At 45.2% G+C, this 24,785-nt stretch overlaps 1 protein-coding gene across 1 annotated transcript in view; it reads right to left on the bottom strand.

Annotated features, from left to right (window-relative positions):
- Rubcnl (RUN and cysteine rich domain containing beclin 1 interacting protein like) overlaps positions 1–24,785 on the bottom strand; it is a 31,946-nt gene that overhangs the window by 5,270 nt on the left and 1,891 nt on the right. Inside the window, exons 2-9 of the mRNA XM_005355645.2 lie at positions 14,525–15,136; positions 11,172–11,254; positions 10,477–10,687; positions 8,008–8,109; positions 7,546–7,606; positions 5,737–5,869; positions 4,175–4,320; positions 2,681–2,745 (exon numbers count right to left, since the gene is read on the bottom strand). Of these exons, the coding sequence (XP_005355702.1) occupies positions 2,681–2,745; positions 4,175–4,320; positions 5,737–5,869; positions 7,546–7,606; positions 8,008–8,109; positions 10,477–10,687; positions 11,172–11,254; positions 14,525–15,104 (1,381 nt within the window). The 5' untranslated portion in view covers positions 15,105–15,136. The remainder of the gene's footprint in view (positions 1–2,680; positions 2,746–4,174; positions 4,321–5,736; positions 5,870–7,545; positions 7,607–8,007; positions 8,110–10,476; positions 10,688–11,171; positions 11,255–14,524; positions 15,137–24,785) is intronic.

Genomic DNA, 24,785 nt, shown 5'->3' with positions numbered 1-24,785 from the left:
TATATATTGCGGGACTGGGAAGAGAGTACCTAGACTATATAAATCAGGGAGGAGGGCACAGAGAGAGTACCTAGACCTTCCCCCAGAAAGCTAACGATGCGCATCTCTGTGCATGGGGAAAACTACTTATTTCTTGCACTTTTGAATCTGTTAAAACAAACACATGGTGCTTCTGAAATCTCTAATAAAATGTTTTGATGCACAAAAGATGTAGGGATGGCGGTGACAATATGGTGCCCTCACAACCTGGGCTCAGAAAGAAAACAATGCAGCCAAACTCTCCGGTGCAGCCGTCCCTCAGCATTAACACCTGACATGAGCCAACTCTTGGCGTTTGCCATTCCTGCTTTGATGTGTGCCTCTATGTAGTCGAGATAACACAAGGTGTAATTCTAGTTCTTATGTCTGTTAGCTCTGTGGTGAGAAAGAACAACATATTGGATGGGAAGGCAGTGACTAACGCCCTAGCACACTGTATAGCACTGTAGACACCGATGACTATGTCCCTAATAATGCCTCCAAGAATGGCAGGAACGAGTCTCCTCTGGGCACTTAACCTGTTCCCCAAGCTGGTTATAGGTTAATATATGTCACTCTATGCTTATAATTCCGTGACTTAGGAGCTTATGTTCTCTCTTTAGGGAAAACACAGGACAGCAAAGACAAGTGTCACCGAAGGGACACACAGGCAGTGAACAGGAAGCTCAGTTGACATCCAGTGTATAGCCAGGGTGTCCTGCTCCTCTCTGGGTTCAGGTGCTGAAGGAGAAGAGGAAGAGCTGATGTCTCTGCACTTACTGAATTATCCTTTGGGGAGAGGTTTGCTATAAACAGTGAAATCTTCAACAAAACCAATTACAAAAGCACAGTACTCTGCATGCCACCTGAAGACAGACTCTGCCCTGGTAACCAGCATCCCTGAGCAGACTTGGAATGATGGGAAGAGACAGAAGGATACAAGGGACTAGTAATTTCCTCCTGATATAACCCGGCTCCCCCCAACAGAGGTATGAAGGTGAAATGGCCTGTATATAAGATTGGAGGAGACTCGGGAAGAATGTCAAAAGAACGTGGAATTTTGGACTGAACTCTGAAATGGATAAAGACTATGGCCACCATCTTCTGAAATCTGGTAAAGTCTGAAGTTAACCTGAGGGGATTGAGCCAACCTTAACATCTCAGATGTGATGATTGCCCTGTGATTGGCATTGACAGAAGCCAGGGAAGATGGCCTGGGAGCCTTTCGCACTGTTTCTGAAACTCTTCTGTAAGTCTAAATGATCTCAGAATTCAAGGTGGAAACAATCAGAATCAGACAAAGTTTTCAGGAGAAGCGCTAGATCACTTCGGGAGATGACGTCACCGACTTACGCTGCACCTCCTCTGCAGGCTTTCCCTCCCCTCAGTCAGCTTCCCAATGGCCACAGGCCCTTTGCACGTGCTGAGTACCCCACGTCCTGGAGATGATCACCTCCTTATGAAACCTCTCATTCCCCTCTCCACCTCCACCTCAGATTAAGTTTCTCCACTGTGAATTCCACAGCAGTCCTGCCTTCCCCTTTCCTTATCTTGCCCTCCAAACTGGGAAGCAGATGCTGTGAGGGCGGGGTCTGCAGGATTCCCAGCTGTACTGACAGGATTTCAGTGAACTTAGGAAGGTATCAAACAATCAATGATGGAGTCGGTTGCCTTTACGTAGTTTTTGAGTCATGTATTTGGCATTTTGTATAGTGTTAGGATGTACAGATTAACTAATAGACCTGCTTCTTGGTAGACTAGCTAGAAAACTGAGTCATTTGAGGAAGACTGTGACTGTGGTACATTCGTGAGCTAGAAGAAGCCAGGGTGGTTCTGCTTTCAGTTCTAATCTCTTGAACTAGACCAAGCAAAGCTAAAAATCTTGCACAGGGAAGACGAGTTTGCAGAATTTTGACCAGCCCAGGAATGAGTCACCACGTCCTCTCTTAGAGAAGTCTTGCCAAGAGCCATTTGTTTACTCTGTGGGTGTGTCTGGGGGGAATCATCTATGAGCCAGCATGGCTCTGGGGCTGGAGATGAACAATGAACAAAACCAACAATGTCTCTGCCTTCTTGGAGCTTAGTGGTGATGGAGTCAGATAAGAATCTGTCCATGAAGCTAAGAGTATTCTAGGGATGGATGCCATGTTGGGAGTAAACAGTCTGGAGGCTGATTGAATGAAGTACACAAACTACTGGATGTGGCCAGGTAGGTACGTCCCATGTAGCCAGGGAAAACTCGGAGTAAAGAGGAGGAGGAGGAAGTGAAGAAGAGGGGGAGAGGAAGAAGAGGAGTGAGTGGGATGAAAAAGAGGGTAAAGGTGTGACAGTAAAGCCAAGAGTCATAGGGGAGTCTCCAGGGAGAGCATTCTGCAGAGAGGAAGCAATAGGTTCAAACATCTAAATCAGGAGTGGGTTGGGTTCTCCAAGTGCCCTAGCGGAGAAAGCAGCCAGGATGCTGGTCCTCCTGGCTCCTGTCTAGTCACGCAGCTTAGTGGATCATGGTGGCCTTCTAGTAAAAGACAGCATCACTTCCACAAATCCACCACAACATGCTCACACCAAAAAGGCTCCTGTCCCACACCAAAGCAACGCACAGTCCAGCTCTGCCTTTCGGCACTGTTACCACGCAACAGGCAAGCGGCACAGAACCCATACTTACTGGGCTGTATTGGAGTCCCGCATCCGGCACAGAAGAAATTCTGGGCCACCACTGCTATGTCCCTCCTGAGGACAGAAAGTGGCAACTGTTAACATTCCAGAGCTGATCAGGGCAGCATTTTTTCATTGATAACAAAGCAGTCAGCGTCATGGTGTGCTCCTTGGCATAGGGTGCTTAATTTTGTCATTTTTTTTTCATTTTGAGAGAATTTTATACTGATCCAATATGGTTGTCTAGTTAAACATGGGACTCTTTAACTTAAAAGTCAAATTAAAAGTCGCCAAATTAGAAGTCAGTATCACAAAGAACTCTTCTATTGTAGAGTCCTTGGGGCTTCCCATTGCCCGTGAACAGAAGCCAGAGGTACACTAAAGACAGCCGAGGATACACAACACAATCTGACGTGCTCAGAAAGGTCACCCATGAATAAATGCAATATACATTAGAAGAAGAGAGGACGCAAGGCCAGGTTATCAAATGCTCCTTCCTGCAAAGAGTGTTCTGGGAACAGCGGTGCCCTAATTTCAATGGTGACCTAGAATTATGGGCACAGTGGTAAACTTAAACTTTGGTGGCAGTCCAAGGTCAACAAAAATTGCCAAGGTTAAAAAGAATGCATTAAATCTCCATCCATATGTCTTATAGAAGATTCTGGGAAATTTGAGAGAAAAGCTATCCTGTGCAAAGAAAGTGAACTGTCCCAGTGCCCCGAGGGCAAGCTCTGTCCAGGCATAGCGGTCTTCCTGGGTTCCACCAAGTCTGAGAGCAAAGGCAGTAGGCAAAGATAAGGCACCTGAACCACCTCCCTGGAGCTCAGGAAATGTTGCTCCATAGCCCTGAAGTTCACATGAGGGAACACGAGAAGAGAAAAATTGCACGTGGCTCAAATATGTTGCCTGTCACCTTTGTCTGCAATCTATTACCTACTCTCAGGACAAATCACAATTGAACTACTATGTACACACAATGCGTCCGGCCACATATGCACACACAATATAAGTTTACCCCCTTCTTGTTCAGTTTTAGCTGTCTCAGAGCCTGTGATGTTATGGAATAAAGATTTTACTCATGTCCCGCTACATTTCTCAATTATGGACAATCTCCTCGAGATTAAATTCTTCTCAAAACTTGCATGCATTCATTGTTCTTTTCATTGCATGCTAGCCAGTCTGGGAAAGAGAATGGTCTCATCATTTGAAACCGTTGCTTTTGGTTTTGGTCTCAGTATCAGCCACTTGAAATCCTCTTTGGGTCGATTTGACCTAGAGGTGCTAGGAAACGTTCAGAACTGGGGAGGGGAGTCACACTCCTAACGTATGGGACCGCCTCTGTGCCTCCGCCGACCCCCAAAGCTCACAACAGAGCGCCAAAGGCAGAAACATCTCCTTTGTCCCTCAGTACATTGGTTTCGCTTCATCTGCTTCCATAGGAATCAGGTGGGCCCCATCACGTGTCCCAAGTAGAACCCGGATTCTGGGCAGCATCCACACTTACTTGACTGGTGTGTGAACAGTAAGTATGATTTGAAATCGAGGGGGGACCCAGTCTTCAGCCCCTGGGACCCTAGACTTAGGCATGAGTTCCTGTGTTGTGTCCACACTGGAGTCCAAGTCTTGCCCAGCACGCTCTTCATTCTCCATCTGCATGACACGTGAGAGGATTCAGGGCTGACCTCAGAAAGCATTTCAGGAGCTTAACTGAAAAGAACTCTTCAGTGTGTTTCCCATAACAATTTACCACCAGAACTTGGAACTGGTTTTAGCTGATCTAAAGGATTTGACACTGGTTCTTTACTTTCCAGCTGAGTGCCCCCTTCTTCTTCTTCTTTTTTTTTTTAATGATTCTGTGTGTTTGTGTGCTTGGTGCCTGTGCAGGCCAGAAGAGGGTGTCAGAACCCCTGGGACTGGAGTTCCTCATCCTTGTGAGCCGCCCTGGGAGCTCACACTGCAAGAACATCCGCGCTCTTAGCCACTGCGCCTGGGCCTACCTGTTTTAGCATGTATAGCTCATTTGTTCCCAGACTTCCCATGTGGTGAGGAGGGCTCTGTGACCAGGGCCACTCCATGACAGAAGCGGCCTCTAGTGACAAAAGCAGCAGCCAATCAGAGAGTTTTGCCACGGTCTTGCTGCAGAAAACCCTGGCTTACAAAGCTCAACAGCTTACTGTAAAATCTTACATTTTCCTGTTGTTTAGAATCCGGACTCCTCCAAACCAGAAACCTCCGCAATTTGGCCATTCTCGTTCAAACCTGTTCCCGTGGATCCCAGCCCCTCCCCCCCCACACACTCACACACGTACACTATCCACCACACCTGAGTCTGCTCATGGGGCTTCAGATCCCTCCATGTGTGTTCCAAGGGCCCTTGTTAAGAACACTCACCCACTAGTCAGGGTCTAGCTGCCCCGGCTCCACCTGGCTAACACCTGGATCACCATCTAAGCTCTCCAGAGGCTTAATTCCTCTGATAGAATTAGATGCCTGCCCACCCTGACCCTTCCAGGGAGGTGGTTTTTGTTTGTTTGTTTGTTTCTTGTTTTTTCAACACTTCTTTTAGCATTTACTACCACCAGGGCGCTTCATGTTCTTGAGGTATATCCTGCACGTAAAGTCTTGCATATTTTCATGTCTGTCAGCTAGCAATGACACCTGCTTCACCACTGACCCTCCTGCCCACAGCCCTGCTCAGGTCTGCCCAGCACTTTAAAATAAGAGTAATAAGAGGGGGGAAATGAGAGCAACACCTCAGCATACTTGGGGAGAGTCACAACATCTTAGCAGGCCTGTATTCCTAGCACTAGGGAGTCTGGAGTAAAAGGATTCTGTAATTCGAGACTGGCCTGGGCTACACAGTAAGACCGTTTTTTTCTCAAAAACAATAACACCGTAGTGCGAAGCGTTAAGTACATTCCCTGATGTTTAATGGGTGCTCACAATCATTTTGAGACCTTCGGGATGCCTATCAACCATCCTAGGAAACAGAAACCTTTGAGTCAAGCAGGCCAAGTGAGAAACTAAAAACGTTTCCTTCCACCATCAACTGGCTTCCATACTTACTCCTGAGCTGGCTGCTGTCAGGGAGCCTGGCAGCCGAGAATTGACTTCCGACAGCACCTGGCACTTCCAGAACCCTCGGAACAACTCTCTGGCTAACCGCCCAGCAGGACTGAAGTCTGACTCACAAGTTGCACTGAAACACAAGAGAAAGAAAAGCTGGAGGACTGCATATAGGGTATATAGCTGGGATCTTTGGGAGTTCAACTGTGGGTTGAGAAAACCATCGTGCGAGATAGTTATTAGCTGAGCATCTAAAGCAACACAGTTCATCCACAATCAGCAGAGTTCTCTCATTTGTCAAGACCACTGAGACCTGGGGTAGAGTGAAAAGAGCACTGGATTTAAAGTCAGAAAACCAGAAAAACCCCTCACTGTCAATGACACTATTTTGTCTTTGAGTTTACAAAGACAAACAACCTTTTCTCTCTGTAAGTTAGTTGTCTCGGGTATTTTATCATTGCAAACAACACTGCTGTTATGGAGGCCACCGACTGTCTTCCAGAAGATCGTCTTGGATTAGTTTCTTCTCCTGGTGCTGTGATAAAAGGGCAAAAGCAACTTGAGGGGCAAAACACCCATGCATATAAAAAATAAAATACATATGCCTAAGAAAATATTAATTTAAAGGAGAAAGGATTTACTTTACTTTTTACAATTTTAAATCTTTTGCTTTGTTGTTGTTTTTTTGCCTGTTTGTTTTTTGTTTTTGTTTTTTGAGATAGAGTTTCTCTGTGTAGCCTTGGCTGTTCTGGAACTCACTCTGTGGGCTATGCTGGCTTCAAACTCAGAGAGCCGCCTGCCTCTGCCTCCCTAATTCTGGAATTAAAGACATGCACCACCACAGCCTGGCTAAAATTTTTGATAGTATAATTATAACTTCTCCCTTCCCTTCCCTCCCTCCACTACTAACTTGCTAAACCAGCATAATCTGGTTTAGCAATCTATAGACCTTTGTTGTTAAAAGTGTAGTCATGGCCTCTCCTCAGGAAAACTCTTTGCAACAGAGACTACAGAAAGCTACAACCAATCAGAATGCAGAGCCGTGGAGTCCAATCTCAATAAACACATCTTCAGACACTCCTACACCTAAGGCTCGGGGAAACACTGCAGAAGAGGAGGTTGAAAAATTTTTAGAGCCAGAGGCATGCAGTGTTTGCTGTGAGGCTGTCTCCAGGAATGACAGAAAGGATTTATTTTAGCTTGTCCTTCAAGGGACAGTCCACTATGATAGAGAAGTTAAGGCATTGGGAAGCGGCTCACCACACTGCACAGCAGTCAAAAGAGAACAGGGAATGCATGCAAGCTCGCACTCAACACTTTCTCCACCTGTAGAGTGCAGCTCACCTTGTCCGGAGGATAGTCCACCATTAACATGGGTCTTCCCACATCAGATAATATAGTCAAGATGATCCCTACTCTTGGGTGATTCTGGACTCTGTCAACCTGACAATTAACACTAGCCATCTGCGAACCCTGTTTGTGGCTAACCTGGTCACAATATCCAGTATGGGTGACATAGTGGACATGGTGGCTCCAAAGAAACCCCCAGAGGAGGGGGGCTGGAGAGATGGCTCAGCGGTTAAGAGCACTGACTGCTCTTCCAGAGGTCCTGAGTTCAATTCCCAGCAGCTAGATGGTGGCTTACAACCACCTATATTGAGCTCTGGTGCCCTCTTCTGGCCTGCAGGCAGGATACTGTATAAATAAATAAATCTTTTAAAAAAAAAAAAAAAGAAAGAAAAGAAAAGAAAGGAAAAAAAAAAAGAAATCCCCTGCGGTCCATGTATGTAAGCACAAGAAGACATGTACCTTTTTAAAGAGTTGCAGGGGCGTCTGCCGCCTTCTGTGATGTCATTACATTCCCCAAGTTCTGCAAGAAAATGAAAGAAAGGGTAACAGGGTCTTTTAGCCTGTCTCACTTGGTTAATTTTATAAGAATACAAAAATAGAAGCCTGCATCCAGGAAACTTGCTGTGGCTAACCACCTACAGACAACAGGGTGAGACTCCAGGTAACCACCAGAGAGGGGATTTTTATATAAACTTCATCAAAACCACACAGCAGATCTAATGAATATCGGCATTTTTTTGTTTAGCTCTTACAAGTAAGATGAACAATTATCAAGATGCCAGACACAAGGAAACAGCTTCTCCTTCGCCGCATCCTGGGAGAGGTTTTCTCAGACATCCCTAACATGGCCTCGTATGTGATGTTGGCTGGTAGTTGTGCGGTATGTGAGGGAGTTGGAAGCAAGGAGGTTCTAAACCTCACCTAACATCACGAACTCATCCGAGTCATGTCTGCGGGCCTCTCTCACCACAGGAGAGGCAGAAAGTGTCTCAGCCACTGGACTGACCTGGAGCACAGCACAACCTGGAAAGAAGAAAGAGGGACGATGTCATCAGGAAGTGAGACTGGAGCTGGAGAGATGGGTCAGTCGGCAAAGCGTTCGCTGTGCAAGGACCCAGGGGCAACTCCCAGAATTGACAGAAAAGCTGATCATGGTAACTTGAGCTTGTAATTCCAACCCTGGGAAGCGGGGTGGGGGGGGGCAGGTAGAACTTGGGAGCTCGCTAGAGTCAGTGAGCGAATCACAGAGTTCTAGGCCAATGGTAGAGCTTGTCTTAAAAAAATAAAATAAAAAAGACAGAGACCTGCATCAGAGCAATGGACTGAGCTCCCAAAGTTCAGTTTAAGAGTGGGAGGAATGAGAATATGAGTAAAGAGGTGATGTAAATATGAGTAAAGACCATGATGGATACACCCACTGCATTCACTGAAACAGTCAACCTGAGCTAATGGGAGCTCGCCAACTCCAGCTGGACAGGGAAGGAACAAGCATAGGACCAAACTAGTTCCTCTGAATGAAGTTGACAGTTGCATGGCTGGGGCAAACTGAAGGGCCACTAGCAGTGGCACCAGGATTTATCCCTACTGCATGTACTGGCTTTTGGGGAACCTATTCTCTTTGGATGGATACCTTGCTCAGACTAGATATAGTAGGGAGGGTCTCAGACCTTCCACCAAGCAATGTACCTTACCCTCTCTGAGGATTGGATGGGGGTGGAGTAGGAGAGTATGTGGAGGGAATGGGAGGAGGGGAGGATTGGTATGTATAATAAAAAAAAAGATAGTTTGTTTTCTTTTTAAAAAATATATAAAAAGAAAGGAAAGAAGAAAGAGTACAAAGGAAGGAGAGAAAGGAAGGCAGGAAAGGAGAGAGGAAGAGAGGGAGGGAGGGAGGGAGGGAGGGAGAGAGGGAGGGATGGAGGGAGGGAAGAAGGAAAGAGCTCCTGATACCAAAATTTTCCTCTGACCTGCACACACACACACACACACACACACACACACACACACTCTCTCTCTACCATCATCATCATCATCATCACACACATGTTTAAACACATATGCATGAATGCCATAATAAGCAAACAACTCAATAGTAGAACACCTGCAGTGTGGTGGTGATGCATTCCTTTAATCCCAGGCAGAGGCAGGTGAAGCTCTGAGTTTAAGGCCAACCTGTTCTACAGAGGGAGTTCCAGGATTCCCAGGGAGATGCAAAGAAACTTTATCTTGAGAGGTAAAGGCTGGAGAATTGCACGTTCAAACCAGTCTGGTATACAGTAAGACATTTTTGAAAGAAGAAGAGGAGGAAGGTGAGGAAGAGGAAGGAGGAGAGAAGAAGGAAGAGGAAGAAGAGGAGGAAGGGAGAAAGAATAGCGTAGCTCCCAACTGACAGAAATTGGATCGGTAGCAGGGATAAAGCTGCAGAGCTTCAAGGATTAAAAGCAGCAGGAAGCTAGTTTAGGATCTCTTATTCACTATAATTGGGTGAAACAGGCTGTTACAATCTGTCTGCTTTTCGATATGTTTGAAAATTTCCTAATATAACACAAAGTTTAAAATAAAACTAACAGAGGCAAAATAAAAATAAAAAAGCCAAACTGGCCATGAAATACATAGCGCAGGGCACGTACTTATGCTGGGTTGAATTATGGCCGTCCGAAGTTCGTGTCCACCTAGAACGCGTGAATGTGATCTTATTTGGCAACACAATCTACACAGACAAAAGAGAGAGTCAAGCCATAGCCTCCCACCCCCCAGAAAGGGGTTTTAGATGAATAGTGGAGCCATGTTAAATTAGAGCTTACCTCTGCCCACCTTGAAGCTAGACATATGATTGTACTAAGGGAAACAGAGAACGTGGAAAGTGTCCTGCCACCACTGAATCCCATCACCAAGCACATGGTAGGTTCGTTGTTGGCTAAAAAACATGGAAGGAAAGGTAGGGGGATGCTATGTGATGGAAAACAAAGGAAGACAGGAGACAACAGTCACCATGAAAAGGCAGAATGAAATCCAAGGAAAAACAAAACAAGAAATGCAGTATTGGCCAAAAGATGGATCATGAGCACTAATCACAAGGCAAGACAGCAGCCTAGGAGATCATCCACATGTGCAAAGTGGCATTATCAGCAACAAAGTACATACACCAACAAAGGCCCTCAAAATTGAATCACTGAAAATAACACATCACACACACACACACACACACCTCAAAATGTTCTAAGTTAGTTTCAGATTTTGAATTGCCACATCCATGGCTAACCTAGGATGTATGTTCCCAACGGGCCATGGGTTGGTCACATTTTCAAAGGACTGAAATATGTCCCTCCTTCTGGACAGGACAGAGGACAGTGTGTGCGGAGATCACACTCAAGCATTTGCCCAACTTGCCTTCATAGCCACTGTCTGAGGAAGTGGAGGACCCTGGCTCCGGCTTTGCAGGGGTGTAAAAGGCTACTTCAGCCTCCGTCTGATCGTCCCCATGAGACCCTCTGGCCTCCTCTGTGCCCCAGATCTCTGGCAGCTGTTGACTCATGAGGTTGCACTTCATAGTCTCCAATGCGGAGATAATCATGTCTGCCGCATAGAAGTGGATATTTTCCTACAGGAAAAAAACCATAGTCAGTTCAAACAGGAGCATGACCAACTTTGCTTCCGAGTATGGATCAGATTTCAAAACTGGAGAAGTGTCACTTAAGTGACCTGAGTGCAGATACATATAGCTGTTGATTTAACTAAATTATGACATAACCCACATTCAGAGACACAGATATACCAAGCTGAATTAATTCCTTTTCAGGACTGGAGATTGAACTTAACATCACATATGCTAGGCAAGCACTCTCCTACTGAGCCCCAACCCCAGCCACCAAGTTGACTTTCTTATGATAGGACACTCTCAGCCTGGCATAGTGCATCAGTCACTGACAACTGAGCACACGGTGCCTGGAAACTTCTCCTGGCAGCCTCCATCAAACACTGAGCAGAGCCGTTTGGCTGTGCCTTGCCAGGGTGGTTTCCACACTCACATCTGAGAGACGCTACCGAAGGACTCAGGCTCTCAGTGATTGAGAAGATCCACTCACCTTGTCCACATCAGTGGGCAGCACAAATGTCTCTAGCGGGAAGAAATTCCAAGAATGGCTTCTTCTGCTGCTCCGAGCAGTACCTGCCAATACAACCAGGCATTAAAAGGGTGTGCATCATCCTGAATGGGCATACAAAAGGCACAGCCATAAGGCACCGCTGGTGTAACTCAGCCGTTAAGAGCACTGGCTGCTCTTCCAGAGGTCCTGAGTTCAATTCCCAGCAACCACATGGTGGTTCACAACCATCTGTAATGAGATCTGGTGCCCTCTTCCAGCCTGCAGGTGTACATGCAGACAGAACACTGTATACATAATAAATAAATAAATCTTTAAAAAGAACTATAAAAAAAATAATAATAAAATGGAGAAAGGGGGCCTGGGGACATGGCTTGGTCAAGAAAGTGCTTGCTATACAAGCTCTAGGACCTGAGTTTAGGACCCAAGTTCAGTCTCCTGTTGTATCAGGCACAGCACTTGTAATCTCAGTGCTGGAGAAGCGGGGACAGAAGTGTCCTTGGGCTTAGTAGTTTAGACAAATTAGTGAGTTGCCGGCTCAGTGAGAGACTCTGTCTCCAAAAGAAGGGTGGATGGAGAATGATAGCAGTCACCTGACATTGACCTCTGGCCTCCATGTGTGCATGCATGCAGGTGAACACACAACACAAAAGAAAACACACACATATACACACACACGCATGCATGCATACAAAGACAGAGAAAAAATGGGGAGAACAAATTCAAAGATTATCTAAACAAACAAAATCAATCGTAGGTGCAAGTCTTCAACACCATCAAGGGGTAGGGGAAAGGTACAGTTCTAGAAAGATGTGGGGGATGGAAGAGGAAAGGGACTTCTGATGACCAGGCCTGTAGACACAGCCTTGCTGTCAATCATTTCTACAGGAAATGAATGGAGTGACTGAGAGGTACCACGGGAAACCACCAGAACAGAGGGAACAGTGGAGCAAAGATGGTGGGAACATGAGCAGGTCACGGGAAATGCCCACAGGAGATGGGAAGGTGGCCTTAAGAATTACAGGATCTCTTCCCCAGCTCGTGGCAATTGACCCCAGACTTCCTGTTACATACACAAGTCATCTGAAAACAAAGAGTCCCCAGTCAAGCCCAACGCCTATGACACTGTGTCATCCATTCTTGCGTCCCCCCCCCCCACACACACACTCCTTCCTGGCAATGAGCACCGAAGAGAGAGCTTCCTATCACAGAGCTGCTAACAGCAGCCTTGGAAGGAAGTGAAATTTCATGACAGCCAGAGAAGCTGAGGTTTCCTGACCTGCTAAATTAAAATAAGATCCTGCCAACGTTCTGGGGGCTGTGGGTTCTCTGCTGCCAGGCAAACGCTGCCAGTATCACCCTGACGCCTCATGTTGACCAAAGTGGGTTGGACATGGAAGACGGAGGATTTCTTGGCTGCGGTTGGTAAACATTTTGGGGGTAGGATGTGAAGGCCATTCACCATCTCTGCCACTGTAACCAGAATACCACTACTGATGAAAGAAACTAAATTGCTGGTTTGTCTTTTTTTTTTTTTTAAACAAAAACAGGAAGCTGGCAGGTTTGAGCCCCTTCGTCATAGGCGCAAACCTGAGAGTAGAAGAAAAAGCAAGATCCTGCAGAATGGTGCCCAGCCCTCTTATACCTCAGTCATAGATTCTCTCATGTCTTGAGTTGGGATTATTACCAGTTACACATAAGGAGATAGAGAAGGCAAAGGTATTTTGTAAACATGTAGGCCCTGTTTAACCAATAGTACGCAGGAGGATTGCTTCTACAGCCTCAGGAAATGCTCCCCTCGGCTGCCGTTAGAGGCGTGGGGGTCCAAGGAAAGCCTGTGTCTTTCTTTGTGCTGCTCCATACTAAAGGAAGAGAGAACCCAGTCACTTCTGGGCTTCCGTTTCTTAACGGCACAGGAGGAATCTCTTCGCCAAGCTCAAGACAGTCTTGTCAGACATGATGACTCACGCCTGTCATCTTAGCCCTCAGGAAGCAGAAGTGAGAGGACCGCTATGAGTCTAAGACCAGCCTGAACTACAGAGGGAGAGCTCATCTCTGAAACAAAACAAATAGAACGCCTCAAAATACTGAATCGGTACTGATAGGATTGCTGGGAAGCCCTGCCTTTGGACACCGGGGGCCGCAGTACTTGTCCTTGCTTTGGGGTTCATTTTGTCCCATTGTTGTATCCAGGAGAAAGACAAAGACACAAAAGTAGTGCTAAGTTGAAGAATGAGTTGTACAAGGCTATGACAAGTGGGTTTGGGCCTCAGAGGCCATCGTCAGTCAGTGGCTGCTTTAACTTGTCACCATGATGGTTTATGTGGGGGAAGACTTCCTCCAGGAGGCAATCTAACAGCAAAGTCGTCTCTCACTTAGCAACCTCTAAATCCGCAAGCAAGCTGCTCTTTATCCTGAGAAGTAACCACCTGGGTGGATGAAAGAAAGAGAGAGAGAGAGAGAGAGAGAGAGAGAGAGAGAGAGAGAGAGAGAGAGAGAAAGGAGGCCTGTTTTGAGAGACATTTCACTCAAATGTGGTTGCCTCAACATTAGCCTCTGAAAGACAGTAAGATAAATACACACACAGGCTGAGAACAGGCAGGTGACAGCTTTGAAAATTATTTGCAACAAACAACAACGACAACAGAATGCTTCCCACACTATTCGAAGCAGGGCTCTAAACTCACAGTGTGGATATAAAGTAATGAATCCTTCAACATAAAATAAAGACAACTAGTTGGACCTTGCCTGGGGCTTTGGTTGGACCAATTCATTCAGCTTTCTATTTTGAGAATCTGTGCACTGCTTCACAGCAAGGGAGCCCTTGTTTTCACACCAAAAGGCTTTAGGTAGCCTTTCCGGGGAGTATTGTGGCTACTGTTTTCAAACCTGCTATTTTCACAGCTGTCTGTGCTGGGATTAGCACAGGTGAAGCACGTCCGTCATCCGCCTTCCCCACCCACAGCGGGTTGAGTGTTTCTAATGTTCTCCCTGCAAACAAAGCCTTGAGTGTTTTCACATCTGCCAGCTAGGAATGATAACCTCTTCACCGCTGACCCTCCCTTCTAAGGTCCCGGCCCAGCACTTGAACTATACTGAGCTAAAACGATGACCTTTCTCTCAGTGGAAGGAGGAGACGATATCTGATCCACCTGTTGTGACCATCACAGAATATGGGCTGTGGTGACATTAAAGGAGCTCACGCATTGGCTTCTGGTCAAAGTAGAAGGCCATGAACATCATTTCTCACGGCAAGACAACAGGCAGACTTTTGAGCCAAGCCCAGACAAGCACGTGGATGGAGAAGAATAAAGGAAGTCACCAGGTAGAGTTACCGTCATCTGAAGAAGCTGTCAAAGGAGGAGACTCAAAACGGGCACTGTCTTCCTTAGGCCATGAGGAAGTGGCCACAGTCTTAGGGTTTCTGAGCAGAGATTTGTGCTGCGGATGAACCTCTTGCTCTTCCGTAGGCAGGGAAAAGTCACCACTCTTTCCCCCAGGGCCATTGGCAGTATTCTCAGACAGGGGGGTCTCAGCTAGGGAGTCCCGGTGAGACAACAGTGGAAGGCCCACAGGAGAGGGAGTGCCCACCCCCAAGTGTTTCCCACTGCTCTGCACTGTTGCTCTCTGGGTGAATAAGTCTTGCAGCGGCTGCTCCACACACGGCTGGTTGATCCAGCAGGCTTTATGCCGCAGGAGCCTCACATCTAACTGGCAAAGAGGGTGGTCAGTGTCCAGGAGCGGGGGTGAACTGTCAGCATCCTCACAGGCACCACTGATCCCTTCCCAGGGGTCCACAGGACAATCTTGCTGGTCTGTAGACTGGGACACCATCCTTCCTGGTGTGGAGGGAGCGTGCTCGAAACATAGCTCTCCGGTGGTTGCTGTACCACCAGGCATGATCCTTGAATTCATCACATGGCCAGCTGGAGGTCTGAAGAATTTATCTGCAATGAGCAAGAATCATCCTAGATAAATAAAAGTCCAGTCATATTTTTGTTATATATTATTGTTATATATTATATGTTATTATATATTATATAATATATTATATATATTATATTATATATATTATTGTTAATAAGCAAAAAAACAAACAAGCAAACAAAAGCAAAAAATTCCTTTATACCTCACATTAACTTCTTGTATTTTCAAGTCAAAGATAAATGACTAAATCAGAGAAACAAAACAAACAAACAAACAAAAATAGCAGTAAATCTTGAGAGTTTGATATAGAGATAAGAAACATTTTTGCCAGTGTGAGCTTAACTGAAGAAGCCACAAAGCTCAACTAATAATGCAAAACAACAACATACCAAAGGTATTATGATAAGAAATTCCCTGTCAAATCAAAAATGGGGGTGCCGTGTAAAAGTCAAGACACTTTTCTAGCACATTCTTTGGAGTTCATTCTAGCCTTAGAGCAAAGTCAGGAGGACAACCACTAAGACCCTGGTGCCGCGTGGTTTGCATCAGCTTGAATATTCGCCACATCTATAGGAATTCAATATGAGTTTCTAATATTTTTAAATGACGCTGTGGCTCTAGAATCCATCTTTCAAATGGTTCTGTCTGCTTTGGCCATAGGGAGTGTGATGATGGCTAAAACGTTGATCTGCACAGTGAGAAGAAACACTCTGGCGATTTCAGCAAACATTTCTTTTTCCTGTCCGTCTTTGGGAGCAAGGTGGTCCAACCAAACCAGCCTTCACAAGACCCAGTCCATCTGAGCAAGTTCAGCCCAAATGAAGAGTGCCACCACGCATGAGATTGGCTTTATGTCTTTGTGTCCAAACACCAGAGAGAAAAGCATCTTAAGGACTGATTGGGCTCATGTTTTCAGTGGGTTCAGTCCTTGGTCACATAACCCTTGTTACTGGGTGTAGTGACCCAGTGTGTCATGGCTGTGGGAGTGTGTGGCAAAGTCAGAAGCAAGAAGAGGCCTGAATAAGACATGCCCTTCTCAGCACGCCTTCGATGTCTTGCTTCTTCCAACCAGCCCACCTTCCCATAGCCTATTCAAATTTTTAATCCCTCGGTGGGTTAGTCCACAGATTAGGTCAGAACCCTTATGGTTGAATCCTCTCTTAAGACTATCACAGACATGCCGGAGGTTTATTCTACTCGATCCAGTCAACAGGCAAGAGTATCACATCCAAGTGTAATTGAATATGAAAATTTAGAGTCGACTCCAGAGTGTTAACTGTCATCACACTGTGTGAAGCTGATTTGCATGTGCACATTCCTATCTGACTTTCCCTCTGCTCCAGGCAAGTTATCATATTAACTTGACCTTTTCCCACTGACCCTCAACTTAATACACCTAAATCAGACTCTAAAGCCCCCTCTTCCAAACCTGCTCCTCTCCTTCTTTCCCCATCCCAGGAAGTAAATTTCTCAGTCCCCTGAGTCTACGATTTAGGAGCCATGTGTGATCCCATGCATTCCCAGCTCTCCATATTTAACCCCTGAACAAGTTTAGAGCTGGCATGTCCATCTAAGCCACTGTCTTCTCCCACTTGGACACCCACGTAGGACTTCACAGTGGAGAGCAGCTTCCCGCCTTCTGCCCTTCCCCAACCACAACCTCAGGCATTCAGAGAAACCCTTTATAAACCCAAACTTCATCTCATTCTCCCAATCAAACCCCAAAGGATTCCCATCAAATCACGAATGAAATCCACAGTTCTTACCTTGTCTTTAAGGCTCGTCATGACCCTGAAGACCTCTCATTTACCTTTCTCATCCTTTGCCAGCCCCAACAACACAACAAGCTCTCAGGCCCTCAAGTCTCACCACCCCAAGGGTGCAGTTCACCTTCTGCTTGAAGTGCTCTTCCCTCCAGTGAGCACAGCCTGGTCCTCCCTTGTCATGCATGCCTTAGTTTTGAATTACTTCCTCAAGGAAATCTTTCCTAATTAAAGGTAGTTCCCTGGTCACCTCCTACCCTGTCACTCTGCTCAAATGTCGTCACAGAAACATAACTTCCTGATTCTTTTCCCGCTCCTTCCCTCTGAGTCTTCCTCTGCCCCCAACTGTAAGCTCCATGACAGCAAGGGTTTTGTTTGTTCTCTGCCACATCATATCCCCCATGTCTTCAGTTGCATGTAAGAGCTTAATAAATGCTTATGGAATAGATGAACATAACCAACAATTTGGAAATAAAGTCAAGAGATAAATGCCTTCTTAGGTAGATGTGGTTGTTCAATTACTGGGATGTAATCATTTTTAACAAGAATAGAAAGGAACACAAGCCTCCTAAAGATAGAGAATTTTTCTCACTCCACGTGGACATTGACAAGATACAACTTCAAACACACCAAAAGAAACTACATATAAAAATTGTTCTTAAAAGTCTTTAGATTTCCTTGATTTGAAGGCCCTGTATTCTAGGTTACATGTTTTGGAGTAATACAGATGAAGGATACACTCTTTGTGTATGTGTGTATGATGTGTTGCAAAGGGTATTTACAAAAAAAAAATAGATTTCTATAAAGGCCCCAAACACAGAGCCCTAGAACAAGAAGTGAAAAGTTCCTGTCACTCAACACTCCAAAAACCCTTCTTCAGTCCCACAGATAACTACTGGCTATTCCATCCCTCCCACGCTCTTTGCAAGGAATGATCCACCTACGTCAGATCCAAAGATTTGTTTTGTTTTCTTGTTCAAGCACACTCATCGGATCTTCTTAGTTACTGTTCCCTTGTTGTGAAGAGACACCGTGACCAAGGCAACTCTTATCAAAGAGAGCATTTAACTGGGGTCTTTTTAATAGTTCCAGAGGGTTAGTTCGTGGTCACGATGGCAGGAAGCAGGCAGACATGGTGCTGGAGCCATAGCTGAGGGCTCTACATCCTGATCCGAAAGACAGTAGCAGGGGTGGGGCTGAGATTGGGCCTAGTGTGGGGGGTTTTAAAACTCAAAGTCCACGCCCAGTGATACATATCCTCCAATAAGGCCACACCTCCTAGTCTTTCCCAAACAGTTCACCAACTGGGGACCAAGCATTCAAAGGTATGAGCCTATGGGGGCCGTTCTCATTTAAAGCTTCACAGTTTCACATTGGACACGTTCTGTAATTTATATGATTCTTTTCAACAATGCAACGTAAAGGTTATTCACACACTTTTTAACTTCTTTTTTAATTTTGTATCTTTATTTTTTATTGTATGAATGCTTTGTCTCCAGGAATATATGTTCACCATGTGTGTGCCTGGTCCCTATGGAGATCAGGAGAGGGCATCAGATTCCCTGGAACAGGATTACAAGCAGCTGAGATCCACTATATGAGAGTTGGGACTGATTCCCTGCCTTCTGCTAGAGCAGCTATCTCTCCAGCCCCTTGTCTTAACTTCCTACCACTTTCCCTGGTGTACATGTGCTACAGTTTACATAGCCAGACCCGACATTCATATTTATTTCCAGCTTTTCATTACTTTGAAATATACATCAGTGAGCAACTTTGTTCATAGTATTTTTGCTGACCCCCTCTGCTTGTCTGTTTTTCTTACTAGCTCCAATCTTACTTTGAGTCACACTTAAAATGGCCCCATGATTCCCTAGGGCTCTAGCCCCCAGTTTGTTTTCTACCTCTGTGATAAACGTCATGAATAAAAGCAACTTGGGGGGTGTAATGGCTAACCTTGGTTGTCAACTTGACAACATCGGGAATTGACTAAACCCAAGCATACCCGTGATGGATTTTCCTGATTGGACCATTTAAGATAGGTTGACTAGTATTCTGTTGTGCATATACACTGCATTTAAAAAAATTTTAAATTTATTCATCTGCTGATGGACATTTAAGTTGCTTACATTACATATGTTGGCTATAGTGAACAGTCATGGTGAACACAGGATTGCGGATATCTCTGGCATGATGAGTTCACTTCTTTTAGACATTTATCCAGAAGTGAGGCTCTTACACCATTTGGTAGTTCCATTTGGCCTTCCGTAGCGTTCCCATAATGGCAATGCTGTTACCACCAATAGCACACCAGGCTCCCTTTCTCCACATCCCCACAAAGAAATTCATTACAACACATTTCCTGGTGTGTTACTAAAAAACACACAGTAGTAAGCAAATGTGGCCAAAAATGAGTAATTCTTCAACCATAGCATGTGATCAAATTCATGAATATTTCCCTATACCCTCATCAGTCTCTCTCCGGGCCTACTTCCTTTCAGACACTGACTTCAAACAAAGATTCACATCCCCAAGTAAGCTCAGACCCTGAATCTATCATGTCAAACTGAAAACATTAATATGCCCAGCAACACAGCTCCAAGCTTCTAGACAGCATCTGGCATCAGAGCAAACAGAGATTTTTTTTTTAAAGGTCAAAGCTTTACTGTAACTGGTGAACATTATCTTATAGCAAGGTCAGCAGGAAGGACACAGTCTTATTGCAGTGGCTGCTGGGTGACGTCACAGGCACTGCTTCCTCTCCAGTCCTTTCTTTAGTAAAAAGAGATTTGCCAGTAGCTCTATAGGCTTGATATCAGAGGCACAAGGAAGAAGGACAGAGAGCCATTAAAAGTAATATGTGTGGTGGCTCAGATGAGGGGGCAGCCCTAAGGCAAGGATCGGAGAACACCGGATGTTCACCTGAAGAAACACAGAGTTGCCTCAGATTCACAAGTGACCAACTTCCTACGGCGGTTGCATGGTTCCCACTTCCCACTCTTGGCTTTCTTGGTGAACACTCACATGAGCTCAGGTGCTAATGGATCAGTTTGAGAAATGAGATGGAACCAGGAGGGGACTTGCCCCAAGCTTTACTTTGGCAATCAGCAGAAGTAGAACAAAATGAAAGACTGATGCCTAAGCCAGAAATCCTTTCGTGAGGAGTCATATGGCACACATCAGCTGACATCAGCAAGAAACCACCAGTTTCCTTGGCAATGTGATCTTGAAGACATTCCTATCAGATTTATTTTCAAGGGCAGAATTAAGAAGCTGGGAGTGGGGGCTCGTGCCTAGGATTTCAGCACTTGGGAGGCTAAGGCAGGAGGATCTTGAATTACAGGATCAGCTGAGTTACTAAAGAGTTCAAGGCCAGTGTGGCCTACACAGTGAGATGCTGTCTGAAACAGCAGCAAGCAAAGGAAGATTAAGAACTGGAGGACTAGGTGGTAGATGCTTGTAATCCCAGCTACTCAAGAGGCTGGTGATTCTAAACTGATGGACAGATTGGGCAACGTGTCAAGATTCTGTCTCAAAATAAAAGTTAAAGGGTCTGTGGGTGTGGCTCAGTGGGTATAGCACTTGCCTAGCAAACATACCAGGACATGGTTCTTTCTCCTTCTTCCCCTGAAAAAGAAGAGAGTTTCATTTATATATCCCATATATTCTCCACTTTAATATTCTGTATAATTATAAAGCACATGTAAAAACAACATTATTTTTGTTTTCCAATGAACCTTTTTGTACCCTAAAAATACCCTGCACTTGAGAGATCATTGCTCAAGTAATAGTCCATTTGTAATGTTACAGATGGAAAACAATAGTAAACCACCTGTAAATCCAACATTCAAGAGGCAGAGGCAGGAGGAGCAAGATTCTGTCTCCAAAAACAAAGCAAGCAAGCAAACAAACCAACAAACCAACAAATGTGAAACCAGAAATATATGTGAACATAATTAAAGACTAACTGAAACACTGAAAAATACCTGTCAACGCAGAAACATTTGAGTTGGTACTTGTCCTTGAAAGAGGCCTAGATTTCCACACATGAGCAAAATAAAATGAGTTGCCATGGGGGAAAATGTCTGGTACATCCCCAGGGTTAACACAAACCGACCATCTCATCTAGGAACTCTTCTACAGACTCACAAAAAAAAAAAAAAAACTGGAAAAGGATGTTCAACAAGCCTCATACTTGATGTGAGAGCAGCACTTGCTCACCACAGACAGAAAAGAGGAAACACCGCAAATGTCCACCAACCAGTACTACATGAACAAAGGGTCCGGCAAGCATGCTGCGAAATGGTACTTAGTCGTGATTAAAAAGAATGCTACTGGGAGTGAGCCAAGTAAACAAAGTCAGACACAAAAGACATTTCCCTTTTCCAAGTATTTATGTCAGACGACCAGAACAGGTGAATCTGCACAGACGGAGAAGATCGGCAGCTCTTAGAATGGAGGAGAGGGAAAGCGGTTGGCTAAAGAGAAGCAGGCTTACTTCTGAGGTAGGGAAAGGGTTCTGAAAGCAACCCCAGCAATGGCACCCACTAAAGTTCATTGACTTCTATGGCAAACAAGAGTCACATGGCATCTGAGTTTTATATCGATCTCAGCAATGCTATTTTTGTATTGGAACAGGAAGAAGTGTTCCTCTCCCTTAAAGAAGACCTAGGAAGACTAGGGGGCTGGTGAATCAAAGCGGGGTCATCAGAGGAACGCCAACCGCAAGGCTGCGGAGGTACGGAAATGGTAGAAGAAAGCAGGAGAGAGAAGGAGAGTTAAGAGATGATGAAGAAATGAGCCTAAAATAGCATGTAGAGGGAGGGGAAGTAAAAGTGAACTCACCACAACAGCACTGTTTAGGAGAGAGAGAGAGAGAGAGAGAGAGAGAGAGAGAGGAAAACATCATTCTAGATGGCTTCTGGACAGCTATCACACCTATCTATTGAGTATGCTCAGACATGTAGTACCCTGTCTTTCAAACAGCACCACAGGGGCCAAGTCTGTGACCCGGTTAACAGCCAGGAAACAAGGCCCTAATGTTAAGCACTGTGGTGTGTGTGGTTGCGTGCCTATCTTTTAGAAGCACATACAGAAAGGCTTAGAAAGAGCAGCATTTCTTGCGTTGCTTTAATTGGGAGAAGAGAACACTATTCATTACACTAGCCTTTCTACTTGCAAGTGGAAATTTTCCATCAGAAAATCTTACAAGTAAAGAAATTTGAAAAAGAGACTTAATTTGCTACATCTATGACACCCCTATCCTTCCTGGGACAACTCCACGCCGTTATCACTCCGGTGTCTGGGTCGTTATGGAAATGCTACCATCACCTTTTCACCACCTAGGTGTGTGCTGCCCCCATTTCCCACCCACTTTTTCTCTACAGCAGTTTTCTTCTGACATCGGCCTCTTCATCCGGTCATAGTACAGCATTCAGTTTGTGCCTTGAACTGTTCTAAATCACACACACACACATACACACACATCCACACATTCACACACACACTTATACTTTGGTTAGGGTACAATCTGTCAAGATATTTCAGATAAGAATAAACTCTCTTGCTTTCCAAAGAGGATGAGAACAAGATGAAAACTATTAAACGTTCAGGATAACTAAGAAACACTTGGTATGGGAGCAAACCTGGAAGTCCTTAAATGAGAGAAGATGGTCCAGAAATGTGGACACCCAACATGAAATTAACTTGGGTTCCGGAAGGAAAGAAGAAGAGGGAAAAGAGAAGGAAGAGGAAACCCACCGCTTTATCCTCAGAGTCCACGAGAAGACGTTAATGGGGCTACCTCTTAGGGAAGGCACACACAGTCTAAAAAAACTCTTTTCAAATAGTAGACCCCAGAGACCCAGGCCAAACCAATTTAGCCCTTATTTTCTCAGACCCACAGGTGAAGGGAAGAAGTTTAAACCTCAGGACCCAAACTCCCCCAGAAGAACCGTACTCATCACGTGCTGCCGGGCCCCGTGATGATGGTGTGCTGTAGTGATATTTTGTTTGTGTTTTAATAAATAAATCCTGCCTGAACATCAGAGTGCAGAGCTAAGCCGTTAGAGGCCAGGGAGTGGTGGCACACACCTTTAATCTCAGGCCTTGAGGTCACCCTGGGATTCATGAGAATGAGTCTGTCTAAAAGAGAGAAATAGAACTCACACAAAGGTGATCCCAGCACTCGGAAAACCACCCCTTTAATCCCAGCACTAGAGAGGTGGAGACAGTAGTGATATGGCCTGGTAGAGCGTGGTATTTAAGGAGGAGGAGACAAGAGCTCATTGGAATCTGAGGTTTGGGAGAGGCACAGTGCTGTCTAGGCAGTCTGAGGCTCGCCCCTTCCGTCTGAGCATTGGCAGAGGTTAAAGGTCTCTCTAGTGACTTGCTGCTCTGCTCTGATCTTCAGCTTTAGCCCCTCTGTCTGACTCTGGGTTTTGATTACTTAAGATCAACTAGAATTCGTGCTACATTGTGCACTTGCTTCTCAGACATTAAAACTCCAGAAGACTTTAAAATGAGAGCAAGCAGCCAAAAACTCCTGTGTTTATGCAGGTTACAGGATAATTCAGATCATTTGACAATTGAGCCATACTGATATGTGTTTAAATAACAGTTAATGTTTCTTTAGCTGTCCCCCAAACTACCTTTTCAAAACTCATTTTCAAATGAAGAAAGAGCAGAGAAGGATACCCCAGAGATGTTCAGAGTTCACATGTTCTCAGATCCACTAGAATAGGTTACAGTTAAAGGGGGGTGAAGAACATAGGAAAAAATAGCCTGACTGAAATGTTCATTACTTGACATCAACTGAGGACAATGCCCGCTCACATCTCAGACCTCCATATTTTTCCATCCACCCACAACAACAATGGCAACAACACACACGCGCGCGCACACACACAACCCACCTTGGAGGGCTAATGTGTACTTCCTTCTTTTAACAAATGCAAAGCCAAAGATGCAATCATTTTTTAAAAAAGAGAGGATTTTCAACCTAAGTGCTGGGTAAATAGTGCTGGGTATGTGGTTTCATGGTCTATGGTCTATTTATTTACAGTTACTCAGCTGCCAGGTGACAAAAACACCCACACTAAAATCTCCTTTTTCCCCCTAAGACGTCTTTTTCCTTCTCAGCTCATGCTTCCCATTCTGAAGGACAGAGAGCATCTACTCAATATGAGAATACTATTATTATTTCATGGCTCCAAAAACTGAAAGTGATGACCACACAGCCATCCCATAGCTCTTTGGAGAATCACAGCTGGAAAGATGATTCCAGAACCTCCATTCTCAACCTGCAGACCACCTCTATATATGGGACAAAACCCAGGGCAGAGAGCAAACACACACTCACATGCACACGCGCGTGCGCACACTCACACACCTCCCAGTCAGTAAGGTGATGGTAAGACACTTCTGAGCTCCGTGACCTTGAACGAGGCACCACACCTCTCTGAGCTCCGTTCCAACCTTCAGCTGGATGTGAGAACTAACTGAATTGTAGCTTGTGTGTCTTAGCCGGGCACACCGTGCTCTCTAGAAGTTAACTTCGCTATCATTGTCCTCACTACCACAGAGCCATTCCCAGCTAGGATGAATGGCTAGGAAGCCCTCTGAGTCTTCCTTCAGGCCCTCTTAACTCAAATGTATGAACTGACCAGAGATCTTTTGGAGGCATGATGAAAAGATGGAGTAGGATCGACAGGCACCAGTGTCTCTGAGATTTATTCTCTCTGGAAGCCTGTGCGTGCTTACTTAAGAACTGCATAGATGTTAATAGTCACACAGTTCACCACGTCGATCTCTCTGCACATGAATAGAAATCTATTATTAGTGACGAGGGAAACTATTCAAATCTGTCAATTGTGTCACGTGTGTGCTCGCAGAGGAACGGGGACTTGGA

This window comes from Microtus ochrogaster, chromosome 17, assembly GCF_000317375.1.
Source record: "Microtus ochrogaster isolate Prairie Vole_2 chromosome 17, MicOch1.0, whole genome shotgun sequence".
Lineage (NCBI taxonomy): Eukaryota > Metazoa > Chordata > Mammalia > Rodentia > Cricetidae > Microtus > Microtus ochrogaster.
The sequence above is the reverse complement of the archived record's forward strand: the minus strand, read 5'-3'. Positions and strand labels throughout refer to the sequence as shown.